The following is a 20743-nucleotide window of genomic DNA, read 5'->3' on the forward strand; positions in this document are numbered from 1 at the left end:
CACACACCCGGAAGGTGCATAGTTCCCCGCACACCCGGAAGGTACATAGTTCCCCACACACCCGGAAGGTACATAGTTCCCCGCACACCCTAATTCAATCATAAAGAACCCGGACAATTTCTGAGCAGTTTCTGGAATGAATATTAGTGTGTTAGTGGTTAGTACGCCCCTGGCTGGAGGATATAATGCGATAAGTGAATATATACACCAGCTACAGTAACAACACTGTCAGGATTATTGCTCCAAAATAGCAACTTCTGCAAATGTGTAAGTTTAAAAAAAAAATCCGGATAAATGACATTCGGGCTCCGCGGAGTAATATTATCTGTATATTATGCCGATCTGCTAGTCTGGCCCAGGGTGTGAGATCTGCCCCACTGCCCTCTGAGCGACCTCGTGTGCAGAGCATACCATGGGAACGGCTATGGACGGCGAGCGCCGAGTACCAGGGTGATGATGTCATCAGAGGAAGTGGATGACATGATCGCAGCGTCTGGGAATGTGATACTGTACAAGAGGTTACATCATGGAGCAATCCACGGGACAAAGCCCAATATTCTACACTACATACACATACATGTACACAGTGCACACGCAGACACGCCTACAGTACAAGCCGGGGACAGATGTCACACATACATAATGCACAGCACACGGCATGGGCCGGAAGGTAACTTCCCTACATCACACAATAATTTTCTCTGACGTCCTAGTGGATGCTGGGACTCCGTAAGGACCATGGGGAATAGCGGCTCCGCAGGAGACAGGGCACAATAATAAAAGCTTAAGGATCAGGTGGTGTGCACTGGCTCCTCCCCCTATGACCCTCCTCCAAGCCTCAGTTAGATTTTTGTGCCCGGCCGAGAAGGGTGCAATCTAGGTGGCTCTCCTGAGCTGCTTAGAATAAAAGTTTAGTTTAGGTTTTTTATTTTCAGTGAGTCCTGCTGGCAACAGGCTCACTGCATCGTGGGACTAAGGGGAGAAGAAGCGAACTCACCTGCGTGCAGAGTGGATTGGGCTTCTTAGGCTACTGGACATTAGCTCCAGAGGGACGATCACAGGTACAGCCTGGATGGGTCACCGGAGCCGCGCCGCCGTCCCCCTTACAGAGCCAGAAAAGACGAAGAGGTCCGGTGAAATCGGCGGCAGAAGACATCCTGTCTTCAGACTAAGGTAGCGCACAGCACCGCAGCTGTGCGCCATTGCTCTCAGCACACTTCACACTCCGGTCACTGAGGGTGCAGGGCGCTGGGGGGGGAGCGCCCTGAGACGCAATATAACAGAATATACCTTAGGTGGCAAAAAGAATACATCACATATAGCTCCTGGGCTATATGGATGTATTTTAACCCCTGCCATTTTTACACAAAAAAGCGGGAGATAAGGACGTCGTGAAGGGGCGGAGCCTATCTCCTCAGCACACAAGCGCCATTTTCCCTCACAGCTCCGCTGGAAGGACGGCTCCCTGACTCTCCCCTGCAGTCCTGCTTCAGAATCAGGGTAAAAAAGAGAAGGGGGGGCACTTTTGGCAGCAAATAACGATATAAACAGCAGCTATAAGGGAGTAACACTTATATAAGGTTATCCCTGTATATATATATAGCGCTGGGTGTGTGCTGGCAGACTCTCCCTCTGTCTCTCCAAAGGGCTAAGTGGGGTCCTGTCCTCTATCAGAGCATTCCCTGTGTGTGTGCTGGGTGTCGGTACGCGTGTGTCGACATGTATGAGGAGGAAAATGATGTGGAGGCGGAGCAGTTGCCTGTGTTAGTGATGTCACCCCCTAGGGAGTCGACACCTGACTGGATGATTGTATTTAAACAATTAAGTGATAATGTCAGCACTTTGCAAAAAACTGTTGACGACATGAGACAGCCGGCAAATCAATTAGTGCCTGTCCAGGCGTCTCAGACACCGTCAGGGGCCCTAAAACGCCCGTTACCTCAGTGGGTCGACACAGACCCAGACACAGATACTGAGTCTAGTGTCGACGGTGACGAGACAAACGTAATGTCCAGTAGGGCCACACGTTACATGATCACGGCAATGAAGGAGGCATTGAACATTTCTGACACTACAAATACCACAAAAAAGGGTATTATGTGGGGTGTGAAAAAACTACCAATAGTTTTTCCTGAGTCAGATGAATTAAATGAGGTGTGTGATAAAGCGTGGGTTTCCCCCGATAAAAAACTGCTAATTTCTAATAAATTATTAGCACTATATCCTTTCCCGCCAGAGGTTAGGGCGCGTTGGGAAACACCCCCTAGGGTAGATAAGGCGCTCACACGTTTATCTAAACAAGTAGCGTTACCGTCTCCTGATACGGCCACCCTCAAAGAACCAGCTGATAGAAGGCTGGAAAATATCCTAAAAAGTATATACACACATACTGGTGTTATACTGCGACCAGCAATCGCCTCAGCCTGGATGTGCAGTGCTGGAGTCGCATGGTCGGATTCCCTGACTGAGAATATTGATACCCTGGATAGGGACAATATTTTGTTAACTATAGAACATTTAAAGGATGCATTACTATATATGCGTGATGCACAGAGGGATATTTGCACCCTGGCATCAAGAGTAAGTGCTATGTCCATCTCTGCCAGAAGAGCATTATGGACGCGACAGTGGTCAGGGGATGCGGATTCCAAACGGCACATGGAAGTATTGCCGTATAAAGGGGAGGAGTTATTTGGGGCTGGTCTATCGGACCTGGTGGCCACGGCAACGGCTGGAAAATCCACCTTTTTACCCCAGGTCACTTCACATCAGCAGAAAAAGACACCGTCTTTTCAAACTCAGTCCTTTCGTTCCCATAAGTACAAGCGAGCAAAAGGCCACTCTTTTCTGCCCCGGGGCAGAGGAAGAGGAAAAAGAGTCAGACTGCACCATGCAGCCGCTTCCCAGGAGCAGAAGCCCTCCCCTGCTTCTGCCAAGTCTTCAGCATGACGCTGGGGCTTTACAAGCAGACTCAGACATGGTGGGGGCCCGTCTCAAGAATTTCAACGCGCAGTGGGCTCACTCGCAAGTGGATCCCTGGATTCTACAGGTAGTATCGCAGGGGTACAAACTGGAATTCGAGGCGTTTCCCCCTCGTCGGTTCCTGAAGTCTGCTTTACCAAAGTCTCCCTCCGACAGGGAGGCAGTTTTGGAAGCCATTCACAAGCTGTATTCCCAGCAGGTGATAATCAAGGTACCCCTCCTACAACAGGGAAAGGGGTATTATTCCACGCTGTTTGTGGTACCGAAGCCGGACGGCTCGGTGAGACCAATTTTAAATCTGAAATCCTTGAACACTTACATAAAAAGGTTCAAATTCAAGATGGAGTCACTCAGAGCAGTGATAGCGAACCTGGAAGAAGGGGACTATATGGTGTCTCTGGACATCAAAGATGCTTATCTCCACGTCCCAATATACCCTTCTCACCAAGGGTACCTCAGGTTTGTAGTACAAAACTGTCATTATCAGTTTCAGACGCTGCCGTTTGGATTGTCCACGGCACCTCGGGTCTTTACCAAGGTAATGGCCGAAATGATGATTCTTCTACGAAGAAAAGGCATCTTAATTATCCCTTACTTGGACGATCTCCTGATAAGGGCAAGGTCCAGGGAACAGTTAGAAGTCGGAGTGGCACTATCTCAGGTAGTGTTACGTCAGCACGGGTGGATTCTAAATATTCCAAAATCGCAGCTGATTCCAACGACACGTCTACTGTTCCTAGGAATGATTCTGGACACAGTCCAGAAGAAGGTGTTTCTCCCGGAGGAGAAGGCCAGGGAGTTATCCGAGCTAGTCAGGAACCTCCTAAAACCGGGCCAGGTCTCAGTGCATCAGTGCACGAGGGTCCTGGGAAAAATGGTGGCTTCTTACGAAGCGATTCCATTCGGAAGATTCCATGCAAGAACGTTTCAGTGGGATCTACTGGACAAATGGTCCGGATCGCATCTTCAGATGCATCAGCGGATAACCCTGTCGCCAAGGACAAGGGTGTCTCTCCTGTGGTGGCTGCAGAGTGCTCATCTACTAGAGGGCCGCAGATTTGGCATTCAGGATTGGATCCTGGTAACCACGGATGCCAGCCTGAGAGGCTGGGGAGCAGTCACACAGGGAAGGAATTTCCAGGGCTTGTGGTCAAGCATGGAAACATCTCTTCATATAAACATTCTGGAACTAAGGGCCATTTACAATGCCCTAAGTCAAGCAAAACCTCTGCTTCAGGGTCAGGCGGTGTTGATCCAATCGGACAACATCACGTCAGTCGCCCACGTAAACAGACAGGGCGGCACGAGAAGCAGGAGGGCAATGGCAGAAGCTGCAAGGATTCTTCGCTGGGCGGAAAATCATGTGATAGCACTGTCAGCAGTGTTCATTCCGGGAGTGGACAACTGGGAAGCAGACTTCCTCAGCAGACACGACCTTCACCCGGGAGAGTGGGGACTTCACCCAGAAGTCTTCCACCTGATTGTAAACCGTTGGGAAAAACCAAAGGTGGACATGATGGCGTCACGTCTAAACAAAAAACTGGACAGATATTGCGCCAGGTCAAGGGACCCTCAGGCAATAGCGGTGGACGCTCTGGTAACGCCGTGGGTGTACCAGTCAGTGTATGTGTTCCCTCCTCTGCCTCTCATACCAAAAGTACTGAGAATCATAAGAAGGAGAGGAGTAAGAACTATACTCGTGGTTCCGGATTGGCCAAGGAGGACTTGGTACCCGGAACTTCAAGAGATGCTCACGGACGAACCGTGGCCTCTACCTCTAAGAAAGGACCTGCTACTGCAGGGGCCTTGTCTGTTCCAAGACTTACCGCGGCTGCGTTTGACGGCATGGCGGTTGAACGCCGGATCCTGAAGGAAAAAGGCATTCCAGAAGAAGTCATCCCTACTCTGGTCAAAGCCAGGAAGGACGTAACCGCAAAACATTATCACCGCATTTGGCGTAAATATGTTGCGTGGTGTGAGGCCAAGAAGGCCCCTACAGAGGAATTTCAACTGGGTCGTTTCCTTCATTTCCTGCAAACAGGACTGTCTATGGGCCTAAAATTAGGATCCATTAAGGTTCAAATTTCGGCCCTGTCGATTTTCTTCCAGAAAGAACTGGCTTCAGTACCTGAAGTTCAGACATTTGTAAAAGGGGTGCTGCACATACAGCCTCCTTTTGTGCCTCCAGTGGCACCTTGGGATCTCAATGTTGTGTTGAGTTTTCTAAAGTCACATTGGTTTGAACCACTTTCCACTGTGGACTTAAAATATCTCACATGGAAGGTGTCGATGCTGTTAGCCTTGGCTTCAGCCAGGCGTGTGTCAGAATTGGCGGCTTTATCATATAAAAGCCCTTACTTAATTTTTCATTCTGACAGGGCGGAATTGAGGACTCGTCCTCAATTTCTCCCTAAGGTGGTTTCAGCGTTTCACATGAACCAACCTATTGTGGTACCTGCGGCTACTAGGGACTTGGAGGACTCCAAGTTACTTGACGTTGTCAGGGCCCTGAAAATATATGTTTCCAGGACGACTGGAGTCAGAAAATCTGACTCACTGTTTATCCTGTATGCACCCAACAAACTGGGTGCTCCTGCTTCTAAGCAGACGATTGCTCGTTGGATTTGTAGTACAATTCAGCTTGCACATTCTGTGGCAGGCCTGCCACAGCCAAAATCGGTAAAAGCCCATTCCACAAGGAAAGTGGGCTCATCTTGGGCGGCTGCCCGAGGGGTCTCGGCTTTACAACTTTGCCGAGCAGCTACTTGGTCAGGGGCAAACACGTTTGCTAAATTCTACAAATTTGATACCCTGGCTGAGGAGGACCTGGAGTTCTCTCATTCGGTGCTGCAGAGTCATCCGCACTCTCCCGCCCGTTTGGGAGCTTTGGTATAATCCCCATGGTCCTGACGGAGTCCCAGCATCCACTAGGACGTTAGAGAAAATAAGATTTTACTTACCGATAAATCTATTTCTCGTAGTCCGTAGTGGATGCTGGGCGCCCATCCCAAGTGCGGATTGTCTGCATTACTTGTACATAGTTATTGTTACAAAAAATCGGGTTATTATTGTTGTGGGCCATCTTTTCAGAGGCTCCTTCGTTGTTATCATACTGTTAACTGGGTTCAGATCACAGGTTGTACGGTGTGATTGGTGTGGCTGGTATGAGTCTTACCCAAGATTCAAAATCCTTCCTTATTATGTACGCTCGTCCGGGCACAGTATCCTAACTGAGGCTTGGAGGAGGGTCATAGGGGGAGGAGCCAGTGCACACCACCTGATCCTTAAGCTTTTATTATTGTGCCCTGTCTCCTGCGGAGCCGCTATTCCCCATGGTCCTTACGGAGTCCCAGCATCCACTACGGACTACGAGAAATAGATTTATCGGTAAGTAAAATCTTATTATTTACAGGTCATCAATAGAGATTACATGAGTGGGAATATTACTGTGCACCAGCACAGACCCCACCGCCCTCACCGGGCACCGGCACAGACCCCCACTGTACTCACCGGGCACCGGCACAGACCCCCACCACCCTCACCGGGCATCGGCACAGACCCCCACCGCCCTCACTGGGCACCGGCACAGATCCCCACCGCCCTCACCGGGCACCGGCACAGCCCCCCACCGCCCTCACTGGGCACCGGCACAGACCCCCACCGCCCTCACTGTGCACCAGCACAGACCCCCACCGCCCTCACCGGGCACCGGCACAGACCCCCACCGCCCTCACTGTGCACCAGCACAGACCCCCACAGCCCTCACCGGGCACCGGCACAGACCCCCACCGCCCTCACTGGGCACCAGCACAGATCCCCACCGCCCTCACCGGGCACCGGCACAGACCCCCACCACCCTCACCGGGCATCGGCACAGACCCCCACCGTCCTCACTGGGTACCAGCACAGGCCCTCACCGGGCACAGGCACAGACCCCCACCGCCCTCACTGTGCACCAGCACGGACTCCCACCGCCCTCACCGGGCACCAACACAGAACCCCACCGTCCTCACCGGGCACCAGCACAGACCCCCACCGCCCTCACCGGGCACCGGCACAGACCCCCACCACCCTCACCGGGCATCGGCACAGACCCCCACCGTCCTCACTGGGTACCAGCACAGGCCCTCACCGGGCACAGGCACAGACCCCCACCGCCCTCACTGTGCACCAGCACGGACTCCCACCGCCCTCACCGGGCACCAACACAGAACCCCACCGTCCTCACCGGGCACCAGCACAGACCCCCACCGCCCTCACCGGGCACCGGCACAGACCCCCACCACCCTCACCGGGCATCGGCACAGACCCCCACCGTCCTCACTGGGCACCAGCACAGGCCCTCACTGGGCACCAGCACAGACCCCCACCGCCCTCACTGGTCACCGGCACAGATCCCCACCGCCCTCACCGGGCACGGCACAGACCCCCACCGCCCTCACTGTGCACCAGCACGGACTCCCACCGCCCTCACCGGGCACCAACACAGAACCCCACCGTCCTCACCGGACACCAACACAGAGTTTAGAATACAGCGGTTATAATAAACACTAGGTGATTCGTCGCGCCCTACGGGCGCTCTTCACACCGTCGTTAGGGTCTACGCCCCGTTAACCTCTGCACGGCTTTGAACATACGCAGGGCGGTAGATAACAGAATCAGAAACGCAGGGCAGTATAGAGGGCATACAGAAATGGTGTCCGGTTGAGATAAGATAGAGAGGCGTAGGGGGGGGAGAAAGGGAATGTACAGACACGCTGTGCGATGGGTAAAGGATAGGGAGAGGCAGGGTGGTAGGGAGAGGATAAAGAGAGGCAAGGGGTTAGAGAGAAAATACCGTTGCAAGAGGCTACGACCCATTATCCCCTGCACGGGCTTCAGCTGTGCTATAATTGTTATTACATGGAGTATTACCTGATTTTTTTTTTATGGCAGTGGGTAAATATTGTAAGGAGGAGGGCGTGCGATTGTCAAGGGGGCGTAGGCCTTTGTGAGGGCGTGCAGAGTGGCCGCAGGGCACAATGAATAACATAGTGTAGTATATACTGCTAGTATGAAGTACCAGATGAGTAACAGCAATGCACTGTAGATAAGATACCAAGGTGCTGTGGCCACAGGTAGCAGAGACGCTTATACACACAATGGCCACAGGTAGCAGAGCCGCTTATACACACAATACCCACAGGTAGCAGAGCCGCTTATACACACAATACCCACAGGTAGCAGAGCCGCTTATACACACAGTGGCTACAGGTAGCAGAGCCACTTATACACACTATGGCCACTGGTAGCAGAGCCGCTTATACACACAATACCCACAGGTAGCAGAGCCGCTTATACACACAATACCCACAGGTAGCAGAGGCGCTTATACACAGTGCCCACAGGTAGCAGAGCCGCTTATACACACAGTGGCCACAGGTAGCAGAGCCACGTGTACACACAATACCCACAGGTAGCAGAGCGGCGTATACACACAATACCCACAGGTAGCAAAGCCGCTTATACACACAGTGCCCACAGGTAGCAGAGCCGCTTATACACACAGTGTGCACAGGTAGCAGAGCCGCTTATACACACAGTGTGCACAGGTAGCAGCGCCACTTATACACAATGGGCACAGGTAGCAGTGTTGCTTTTACACATAATGGCCACAGTATTAGTGTTTCTAATTAATCCAATGTCCATTGGTAGCAACTATACTCACAAAAGTTTGGGGGTTTGGAAAGGGGGTGGGTTCAGTGAGGTTCCTATCCGTGCGGCTGATCAGCCCGATTCAGGGAATCACTTGTAGCGGCTGTGGATGGTGTCCGAGGTGCTACGTGTGGTGGAGGGGTGGGTGTGGGAGGGGGCGCGGATGGGGAGTGTAGTTGCTGTTGGTGGGGGAGGGGTGGGTGCGGGGGACTGTGGATGAAGGAGGGGGTATGGAGGTAATGTGTGTGTGTGGGAGGGGCGATGTAGGGGTGTGCGTTTGGAGGTGCAGGGGGGGTGAGCTTAGGTGATGGGTTTCAGAAGTGCTGTGGGTGGGGGAGGTGTGGGATGGCACGGATGGGGGATGTAGATGTTGTGGATGGGGAGGGGTGGATGCGGGGGAGCTGTGGATGGGGGAGGGAGTCCGGAGGTGGTTCGGGTGGTGGTCCAGAGGTGTTGCGGGTGGGGGAGGGGCAGGTGTGGGAGGTCCGCAGATGTGGAGGGTGTCTGTAGATAATGCGGGCGGGTAGGTGCTGTGGTTGTGGGAGTGGCGGGGGTGTTGCGGGTGGGGTACGTGATCGGGATGGGGTAGGTGATGTGGATGTGCGGTAGCCAGGGGAGGGGCGGGTGCGGGGATGGCACGGATGGGGGAGAGGGTCCGTGGGCGCTGTGGATGAGTGAGGGGTGGGTGCGGGGTTACGGCGGTTGTGGTGGGCCAGGTGTGCTGCTGCGGTGGGTGGGGGAGGGTGCCGGTGCAGGGATACCGCGGTTGGGGTAGGGCGGTTGGTGCAGCTGCGGCAGGTAGGGGAGGGGCAGGGGAGGGGGTGCGGCGGTGGGGAAGGGGCGGGTGTGAGGATGCTGCGGGTGGGGTGCCAGGGGTGGGGGAGGGGCGTGAGGGGGTGTGGATGGGGTCTGTAGATGCTGCTGGTGGTGGAGGGGCAGGTGCAGGAGGCTGTGGATGAAGGAGGGGGTCTGGAGGTGCTGTGTGTGGGGGAGGGTGATGTAGGGGGAGGTGGGGTTGCAGAGGGGGAGGTTGGATGATGGCCTGTAGAAGTGCTGGGGGTGGGGGAGGTGTCTATAGATGATGGGGGTGGGGGAGGGGCCGGAGGTGCTGTGGGTGGGGCAGTGGTGGCTGTGGGGGTGTGGTGGGGGTCCGGATGCGCCGCGGGCAGGGGACAGGCGGGTGCGGGGATGGGGCGGATGGGGGAAGGGATCAGAGGGCGCTGTGGATGGGTGAGGGGCTGGTGCGGGGTTAACGCAGTTGGGGAGGGCCGGCTGTGGTGGTGTTGCGGGTGGTGGAGGGGCAGGTGCGTGGGTGTTGGGGGGGGGAGGGGCGGGTGCAGGGGGCTATTTGGCGGGGTGGTGCGGTTGGGTGGGTGTGAGGGTGCCACGGTTGCGGGGGCGGGTGGTGCTGCAGGAAGGGGAGGGATGGGGGTGGGGGAGCAGGGGTCCTGTGCGTAGGGGAGGCAGGGCCGGTTCAAGGGCGGGGAAAGGGGCGTGGCCTAATACAGGGGGCGTGGTCAGTTACGCCCCCTGTACATTGCTAGCGCCGCTTGAATGCTGAGCGATGCGCGATGACGTCATTGCGCACCGCACAGCAAAAGGTCCTCTCCACGAAGGGAAACTAGACGCTATGCGTCTAGTTCCCTTCGTAGAGAGGACCTTTGTTGTGCGGTGCGCGATGACGTCATCGCGCAACACTCAGCAAAGTTACTCTCCACGAAGGGAAACTAGACGGGTGCAGTCGTGCTGCGGTTGGGGTGTGGGAGGCGGCTGCGGGGGTTTCCGAGGGTTGGCGCGGGTGGGGGAGGGGGTGCGGGAGCAGGGGTGTTGCGGGTGCAGGAGGGGCAAATGCGGTGGTGGTGGTGCGGGTGGGGTGGAGGGGTGTAGCGGGGGAGAGGTGGGTATGGGAGTGGAGTGGGGGGCCGCGGGTGGGGGAGGGGGCAGTTAGCCGGGGTGGTGCGGTTGGGGGTGGGTGGGGGTGAGGGTGCTATGGTTGCAGGGGCGGGTGGGGGGGTGCTGCAGGTAGGGGAGGGGTGGGGGTGCGGGAGCAGGGGTGCTGTGCGTAGTGGAGGGTCGGGGTGCCATAGGTGGGGAGTTGGGAGCAGGGGTGATGTGGGTTTGGGAGGGTTAGGGGGGCTGTGGGAGAAGCTGGTGTGGGAGTGCCGTGGGTAGGGGAGGGGCGGGGGTTCTGGGCGTGGGGGCGTTGTGCCATGGGTGGGGGACAGGTGTGGAGGGGCAGTGGCAGGTGCAGTGGTGGTGCAGATGGGGGGTGGAAGGCGGCTGCGGGGGTTCCGAGGGTTGGGGGTGTGGCGTGGGTGGGGGAGGGGGTGCAGGAGCAGGGGTGTTGCGGATGGGAGAGGGGTGGGTGCAGGAGGGGCAGATGCGGTGGTGGTGCGGGTGCAGTGGAGGATGCAGGGGTGTAGCGGGGGGAGAGGTGGGTATGGGGGTGGAGTGGGGGGGGTGCCAAGGGTGGGGGAGGGGGTGGTTTGCCGGTGTGGTGCATTGGGGGGGGGGGGGGGGGGTTTGAGTGTGCCACGGTTGCAGGGGCAGGTGCTACAGGTAGGGGAGGGGTGGGGGTGCGGGAGCAGGAGTGCTGTGCGTAGGAGAGGGGCGGGGGTGCCATGGGTGGGGGGTTGGGAGCAGGGGTGATGTGGGTGTGGGAGAAGCTGTTTTGGGAGTGCCGTGGATGGGGAAGGGGGGGTGCTGGGGGTGGGGGCGTGGTGCCATGGGTGGGGGGACAAGTGCGGAGGGGTGGCAGGGGCTGGAGCAGTGGTGGTGCAGTTGGGTGGTGGGAGGCAGCTGCTGGGATTCCGAGGTTTGGGGGAGGGGGTTGCGGGGGGGGGAGGGGGGGTGCAGGAGGGGCAGATGCGGTGGTGGTGCGGGTTGGGTGAAGGGTGCAGCGGGGGGGGAGAGGTGGGTATGGGGGAGGGGCAGGGTTGCAGCGGGTGGGGGAGGTGCGGGGGGTGCTGCAGGTGTGGGAGCTACGGGTGGGGGCGGGAGCGCCGCGGTGGGAGCGGATGTGGGGGATGCGTTGGGTGCCGCAGGGGGGGGCAGCGCGTGTTGGTGCTGTGGGTGGGGGAGGGGGCAGAGTGCCACGGGTGGTGCAGGTGTTGGTGCTGCGGGTGGGGGAGGGGGTGGAGTGCCACGGGTGGTGGGTGGATGCGGTGGGTGCCGCGGGTAGGTGGCGCGGGTGGGGGAGAGCGTGGGTATGGGGGAGGGGCAGGGTTGCAGCGGGTGGGGGAGGGGCGGGGGGTGCTGCAGGTGTGGGAGCTACGGGTGGGGGCGGGAGTGCCGCGGGTGGGAGCGGATGTGGGGGGATGTGTTGGGTGCCGCAGGGGGGGACAGCGGGTGTTGGTGCTGTGGGTGGGGGAGGGGGCAGAGTGCTACGGGTGGTGCGGGTGTTGGTGCTGCGGGTGGGGGAGGGGGTGGAGTGCCACGGGTGGTGGGTGGATGCGGTGGGTGTCGCTGGTAGGTGGCGCGGGTGTTGGTGCTGCGGGTGGGGGAGAGGGTGGTAGTGCCGCAGGTGGGGGGCGAATGCGGTTGGTTGCCGTGGGTGTTGGTGCTATGGGTGGGGGAGGGGGCGGGAGTTCCGCGGGTGGGTGGCGCGGGTGTTTGTGCTCTGGGTGGGGGAGGGGGCGGGAGTGCCGCGGGTGTTTGTGCTACGGGTGGGGGAGGGGGCAGGAACAGTGGCGCCACAACGTGGGTGCGGGCCGCACCCGAGTGTTACCCTCTGAGGGGTGACACCAAAGTGCCGGCTCCTGTCACAGCGCAGAAGCCAGCACTGCAGATTCAGCAGTGTCCGGGTGAAGGCCGTATCCCCCGACCCACAATGTGCCGTAAACGGGGGTCGGGACGCGAAGCCACGCCCCGTCCGCGAAGCCACACCCCATTTTCACCTGCGACCGCACCGGGTGTTATGACAGTAAGTGACGCCTCTGAGCGGGAGTGCCGCGGATGTTGGTGCTGCGGGAGGGGGAGAGGGCGGGAGTGCCGCGGGTGGGGGCCAGATGCGTGTGGTTGCCGCGGGTGGGAGGGGGAGCGAGTGCGGCTGTCAGTGTCAGCATGTCCCCCTGAACTCTGCAGCAGCCGCTAGTCTGTGAGGCGGGTAGTGTGAGTTCCGCTCACAGTCAGCGGCTGCTCTGTCACCAGAGAGTGTACGGGGAGAAGGGAGACAGGGGACTGGGCGGAGATCGGGAGGGGACTGGGCGGAGAGAGGGAGGGGCTGGGCGGATAGAGGGAGGGGACTGGGCGGAGAGAGGGAGGGGACTGTTCCTGGCCAGATCTGTGCCTGTGACTCCGCCCAGCGTTTCGGCCAGGCACAGAATCACAGAGTTGGGCAAATATATAGGAGATATACATTTTAGATGTAAGCCGTATACATAAGATCAGTTATTACATCATCTTAGTGAGGGGAATGGGGGTCATGTGACTTCCCAGCGACGTATGTACATATGGGGTCACACATTACAGTATATAGGGAGAGCTGGGGGTGTCTGATCTGTAATAATCATATAACACGTTATAGTCCCTCAGATACACACTAGCGCTCTCCGTCCTGTGACGTATGTACATATGGGGTCACACATTACAGTATATAGGGAGAGCTGGGGGTATCTGATCTGTAATAATCATATAACACATTATAGTCCCTCAGATACACACTAGTGCTCTCTCCGTCCTGTACCGTATGTACATATGGGGTCACACATTACAGTATATAGGGAGAGCTGGGGGTGTCTGATCTGTAATAATCATATAACACGTTATAGTCCCTCAGATACACACTAGCGCTCTCCATCCTGTGACGTATGTACATATGGGGTCACACATTACAGTATATAGGGAGAGCTGGGGGTATCTGATCTGTAATAATCATATAACACGTTATAGTCCCTCAGATACACACTAGCTCTCTCCGTCCTGTGACGTATGTACATATGGGGTCACACATTACAGTATATAGGGAGAGCTGGGGGTATCTGATCTGTAATAATCATATAACACGTTATAGTGCCTCAGATACACACTAGCGCTCTCCGTCCTGTGACGTATGTACATATGGGGTCACAAATTACAGTATATAGGGAGAGCTGGGGGTGTCTGATCTGTAATAATCATATAACACGTTATAGTCCCTCAGATACACACTAGCGCTCTCCGTCCTGTGACGTATGTACATATGGGGTCACACATTACAGTATATAGGGAGAGCTGGGGGTGTCTGATCTGTAATAATCATATAACACGTTATAGTCCCTCTCCCTGGACACCGCCACGCAGCCGGTTATTATAATACCAATGCATCATGTCGTTATATAGGCATTTATCCAGAAAGTAGAGATTCACCGACAGTATACACTGACTTTACAGTAAGAAATAAAGGTGTGGCTGACCTGTGACCCCCTGGAGCCGCGCTTGTGATCCCATTCCGGATGGCTCAGGAGCTGCAGGAGACAGAGACAGGGATGTATTAGGTAAAGCTCAGACATACATGTGTCACGTTACACACACACAATAACATCACACTGTACATACATCACTGACAGCGTACATGCTTTACATGTTACACACATGGGGCAGGAAGCAGCAGCGCTAAAGACGTGGCCATACCTCTGAAAACGCCGTTTCAGGAGGATTGGCTGCGTACCGCATATGCACCAAGCCCCGGGAATGCGATACATTCCGATGCATGGATGCGGTGGGCAGCGCCATCTGTAGATGGCATTACCCTACAGAAGCCTATGTGTGATTCTCCCTGAGAGCGAGCCAATCAGATCCCTCCCAGCACCCACCCCCCGGCGCGCAGTGCGTGCGTCCATTGCTTCCCCCATTCCTAGCACTCCGCTCTCCCACCCACGAGATAAGTCACCGGTCAGGTGGTGGGGGAGAGCCGGGGGGTGGGCCTCAGGCGCGGTGCCTGGGGCAGCACGTTTCCCGAGGAGGCCCATAGTATACGGCATATAGCTGAATGTAAACAGTCACATGGCTCCCTCCTCTTATCACTTGTTCTCTGGGGTTATAGTCTGGAACCTGCATTTCCTGCCTCTCAGACATCGACCGTAAACCATTGATGATTAGGAATCATCGATGATCGATGGCCATCCCTACCCGGGCACCACACCCAGCACATCGCAGGCACGGGCTCCCAGTGTCCCAGATTCTACACTGTGTCACGTCCGACAACCAGACCTGACCAGTCTGCTTCTATGTAACGACGCTGTCCCTGAGCACCGACTTTCCTGCTTCAGCCAATGGTACGCCGCAATGCAGACATCAGATGATAGGTGACACATATCCCGGATTTCATTGGTCCTTCACTCCTCACACACAATCTAACCTACATACTTGTGACCACTAAAACAAAACAGCAGATAAATGAACAGCGATGATAAAATAACGTCTCACGGCGTGCAATCACCTAACCATCACATATTGAGGGGAAAATGACGTTACGCATTAATCAGAATGAATCAGAAAATGGCCAGGCCGGGAGCGACGAGTGATAAGTTGATTTACTTTCCATTCATAAATATGGCCACAACGTAACGCGCAGAGAAAGAGAAACACATCCAGGCGACTGCGGCATTCGCACAGTGTCTGCGTACACAGGCTGCGGCGCCGTACATCTCTGAATCAGGGCGATAGAGTCAGGGGCGTATTAAGCGAGGAGCGTGCAGTCCCTGTCCGGGCCCCTCCTCTCTAGCCGGCAGCGCAGTAGACGCTGATCACCGGGGTCGCGAGGAGACCCTAGCGCTGTCCCATAGTCTAGTGTGAATGCGCAGGTCTCCGTGTAATGGCGTGGCGGACATTTTCCCAGTGATCTTCCTACTGCACATGCGCAAATGCTGGGAAAAAGACTGCTACGCCATTTTCCCGGTGATCTGTGCAGCCAAAGCGCCGACGTGTGACTCCGGAGTGGTAAGTATTCAATACATGGGTGCGGGGTATGCGGTGTGGGTTGCCCTGGAACCCGGGACCCATCTGTGCGCACCTCACACCCAGCACCATTATAGATACGCCACTCGCCAAATATTCCCTGTACTGCGCTGAGGAATATGTGTGCGCTATAGGGAATAAATAAAGGAGAGTAACGTCTATCAGGCAGACTCTGTGAGGCTGAGCTTCACACAATTACCTGGAACTATTGATTTGTTTACCAGTAATAACTGTTATTAACAATGTTTAATGTCATAAGGATTTCCTGTAGTGCTGGCCAGAGGAGCAGCAGGAAGAGCAGACGCTGCGCAGCGATGTACTGCACGCGCTACACTGTATATATCCTGCTGTACACACTGGCTGGGGGGACACATAGGATAGCTATAGGAGTTATCTATGAGAAGTACTGTATGTGTGCGCATTGGTGCACGCAGGGGGGGGGGGGGGGGGGGTTCCGAGCACCCAGAAACCCCCCACCCAAAACAAAATATATATTTTTTATTTTTTTTTTGCTGCATTTTGCGAGCAGAGTATTATTAATGGCTGTCTAGCGTCCTCTGCAGCCTGCTGTCTTCCTGGTAGCACTTGTACGTGCTTAATAAAAATTTACTTTATTTTAATTATAGTACATATATATTCATGTGCATACATATATACACATGTATATACATACATATAAACACACACACATATAATATATATACATGTGTATATATACTAGAGATGAGCGGGTTCGGTTTCTCGGAATCCGAACCCGCCAGAACTTCATGTTTTTTTTCACGGGTCCGAGCGACTCGGATCTTCCCGCCTTGCTCGGTTAACCCGAGCGCGCCCGAACGTCATCATGACGCTGTCGGATTCTCGCGAGGCTCGGATTCTATCGCGAGACTCGGATTCTATATAAGGAGCCGCGCGTCGCCGCCATTTTCACACGTGCATTGAGATTGATAGGGAGAGGACGTGGCTGGCGTCCTCTCCGTTTAGAATAGATTAGAGAGACACTTGATTTACTAATTTTGGGGAGCATTAGGAGTACTCAGTACAGTGCAGAGTTTTGCTGATAGTGACCACCAGTTTTATTTATAATCCGTTCTCTGCCTGAAAAAAGCGATACACAGCACACAGTGACTCAGTCACATACCATATCTGTGTGCACTGCTCAGGCTCAGGCCAGTGTGCTGCATCATCTATTATCTATATATAATATTATATATATCTGTCTGACTGCTCAGCTCACACAGCTTATAATTGTGGGGGAGACTGGGGAGCACTACTGCAGTGCCAGTTATAGGTTATAGCAGGAGCCAGGAGTACATAATATATTATATAGTGAGTGACCACCAGACACACAGTGCAGTTTATTTAATATATCCGTTCTCTGCCTGAAAAAAGCGATACACACAGTGACTCAGTCACATACCATATCTGTGTGCACTGCTCAGGCTCAGGCCAGTGTGCTGCATCATCTATATATATTATATATCTGTCTGACTGCTCAGCTCACACAGCTTATAATTGTGGGGGAGACTGGGGAGCACTACTGCAGTGCCAGTTATAGGTTATAGCAGGAGCCAGGAGTACATAATATTATATTAAAATTAAACAGTGCACACTTTTGCTGCAGGAGTGCCACTGCCAGTGTGACTAGTGACCAGTGACCTGACCACCAGTATATATAATATTAGTAGTATACTATCTCTTTATCAACCAGTCTATATTAGCAGCAGACACAGTACAGTGCGGTAGTTCACGGCTGTGGCTACCTCTGTGTCGGCACTCGGCAGCCCGTCCATAATTGTATATACCACCTAACCGTGGTTTTTTTTTCTTTCTTTATACATACATACATACTAGTTACGAGTATACTATCTCTTTATCAACCAGTCTATATTAGCAGCAGACACAGTACAGTGCGGTAGTTCACGGCTGTGGCTACCTCTGTGTCGGCACTCGGCAGCCCGTCCATAATTGTATATACCACCTAACTGTGGTTTTTTTTTCTTTCTTTATACATACATACTAGTTACGAGTATACTATCTCTTTATCAACCAGTCTATATATTAGCAGCAGACACAGTACAGTGCGGTAGTTCACGGCTGTGGCTACCTCTGTGTCGGCACTCGGCAGCCCGTCCATAATTGTATATACCACCTAACCGTGGTTTTTTTTTCTTTCTTTATACATACATACTAGTTACGAGTATACTATCTCTTTATCAACCAGTCTATATTAGCAGCAGACACAGTACAGTGCGGTAGTTCACGGCTGTGGCTACCTCTGTGTCGGCACTCGGCAGCCCGTCCATAATTGTATATACCACCTAACCGTGGGTTTTTTTTCTTTCTTTATACATACATACTAGTTACGAGTATACTATCTCTTTATCAACCAGTCTATATATTAGCAGCAGACACAGTACAGTGCGGTAGTTCACGGCTGTGGCTACCTCTGTGTCGGCACTCGGCAGCCCGTCCATAATTGTATACTAGTATCCAATCCATCCATCTCCATTGTTTACCTGAGGTGCCTTTTAGTTGTGCCTATTAAAATATGGAGAACAAAAATGTTGAGGTTCCAAAATTAGGGAAAGATCAAGATCCACTTCCACCTCGTGCTGAAGCTGCTGCCACTAGTCATGGCCGAGACGATGAAATGCCAGCAACGTCGTCTGCCAAGGCCGATGCCCAATGTCATAGTACAGAGCATGTCAAATCCAAAACACCAAATATCAGTAAAAAAAGGACTCCAAAACCTAAAATAAAATTGTCGGAGGAGAAGCGTAAACTTGCCAATATGCCATTTACCACACGGAGTGGCAAGGAACGGCTGAGGCCCTGGCCTATGTTCATGGCTAGTGGTTCAGCTTCACATGAGGATGGAAGCACTCAGCCTCTCGCTAGAAAAATGAAAAGACTCAAGCTGGCAAAAGCAGCACAGCAAAGAACTGTGCATTCTTCGAAATCCCAAATCCACAAGGAGAGTCCAATTGTGTCGGTTGCGATGCCTGACCTTCCCAACACTGGACGTGAAGAGCATGCGCCTTCCACCATTTGCACGCCCCCTGCAAGTGCTGGAAGGAGCACCCGCAGTCCAGTTCCTGATAGTCAGATTGAAGATGTCAGTGTTGAAGTACACCAGGATGAGGAGGATATGGGTGTTGCTGGCGCTGGGGAGGAAATTGACCAGGAGGATTCTGATGGTGAGGTGGTTTGTTTAAGTCAGGCACCCGGGGAGACACCTGTTGTCCGTGGGAGGAATATGGCCGTTGACATGCCAGGTGAAAATACCAAAAAAATCAGCTCTTCGGTGTGGAGGTATTTCACCAGAAATGCGGACAACAGGTGTCAAGCCGTGTGTTCCCTTTGTCAAGCTGTAATAAGTAGGGGTAAGGACGTTAACCACCTCGGAACATCCTCCCTTATACGTCACCTGCAGCGCATTCATAATAAGTCAGTGACAAGTTCAAAAACTTTGGGTGACAGCGGAAGCAGTCCACTGACCAGTAAATCCCTTCCTCTTGTAACCAAGCTCACGCAAACCACCCCACCAACTCCCTCAGTGTCAATTTCCTCCTTCCCCAGGAATGCCAATAGTCCTGCAGGCCATGTCACTGGCAATTCTGACGAGTCCTCTCCTGCCTGGGATTCCTCCGATGCATCCTTGCGTGTAACGCCTACTGCTGCTGGTGCTGCTGTTGTTGCCGCTGGGAGTCGATGGTCATCCCAGAGGGGAAGTCGTAAGCCCACTTGTACTACTTCCAGTAAGCAATTGACTGTTCAACAGTCCTTTGCGAGGAAGATGAAATATCACAGCAGTCATCCTACTGCAAAGCGGATAACTGAGTCCTTGAACTATGTTGGTGTTAGACGTGCGTCCGGTATCCGCCGTTAGTTCACAGGGAACTAGACAATTTATTGAGGCAGTGTGCCCCCGTTACCAAATACCATCTAGGTTCCACTTCTCTAGGCAGGCGATACCGAGAATGTACACGGACGTCAGAAAAAGACTCACCAGTGTCCTAAAAAATGCAGTTGTACCCAATGTCCACTTAACCACGGACATGTGGACAAGTGGAGCAGGGCAGGGTCAGGACTATATGACTGTGACAGCCCACTGGGTAGATGTATGGACTCCCGCCGCAAGAACAGCAGCGGCGGCACCAGTAGCAGCATCTCGCAAACGCCAACGCTTTCCTAGGCAGGCTACGCTTTGTATCACCGCTTTCCAGAATACGCACACAGCTGAAAACCTCTTACGGCAACTGAGGAAGATCATCGCGGAATGGCTTACCCCAATTGGACTCTCCTGTGGATTTGTGGCATCGGACAACGCCAGCAATATTGTGTGTGCATTAAATATGGGCAAATTCCAGCACGTCCCATGTTTTGCACATACCTTGAATTTGGTGGTGCAGAATTTTTTAAAAAACGACAGGGGCGTGCAAGAGATGCTGTCGGTGGCCAGAAAAATTGCGGGACACTTTCGGCGTACAGGCACCACGTACAGAAGACTGGAGCACCACCAAAAACTACTGAACCTGCCCTGCCATCATCTGAAGCAAGAAGTGGTAACGAGGTGGAATTCAACCCTCTATATGCTTCAGAGGTTGGAGGAGCAGCAAAAGGCCATTCAAGCCTATACAATTGAGCACGATATAGGAGGTGGAATGCACCTGTCTCAAGTGCAGTGGAGAATGATTTCAACGTTGTGCAAGGTTCTGATGCCCTTTGAACTTGCCACACGTGAAGTCAGTTCAGACACTGCCAGCCTGAGTCAGGTCATTCCCCTCATCAGGCTTTTGCAGAAGAAGCTGGAGGCATTGAAGAAGGAGCTAAAAGGGAGCGATTCCGCTAGGCATGTGGGACTTGTGGATGCAGCCCTTAATTCGCTTAACAAGGATTCACGGGTGGTCAATCTGTTGAAATCAGAGCACTACATTTTGGCCACCGTGCTCGATCCTAGATTTAAAGCCTACCTTGGATCTCTCTTTCCGGCAGACACAGGTCTGCTGGGGTTGAAAGACCTGCTGGTGACAAAATTGTCAAGTCAAGCGGAACGCGACCTGTCAACATCTCCTCCTTCACATTCTCCCGCAACTGGGGGTGCGAGGAAAAGGCTCAGAATTCCGAG

General features: G+C 53.9%; 1 protein-coding gene across 2 annotated transcripts in view; it reads right to left on the minus strand.

The window, feature by feature from the left end:
• PDE3A (phosphodiesterase 3A) overlaps positions 1 to 20743 on the minus strand; it is a 753306-nt gene that overhangs the window by 369029 nt on the left and 363534 nt on the right. For both annotated transcript variants that reach the window (XM_063929421.1, XM_063929422.1), the window contains exon 2: positions 14070 to 14120. In XM_063929421.1, coding sequence (XP_063785491.1) covers positions 14070 to 14120 — 51 coding nt within the window. The remainder of the gene's footprint in view (positions 1 to 14069; positions 14121 to 20743) is intronic.

The sequence above is a fragment of the Pseudophryne corroboree genome, chromosome 6 (genome assembly GCF_028390025.1).
Source record: "Pseudophryne corroboree isolate aPseCor3 chromosome 6, aPseCor3.hap2, whole genome shotgun sequence".
Taxonomy (NCBI): Eukaryota; Metazoa; Chordata; class Amphibia; order Anura; family Myobatrachidae; genus Pseudophryne; species Pseudophryne corroboree.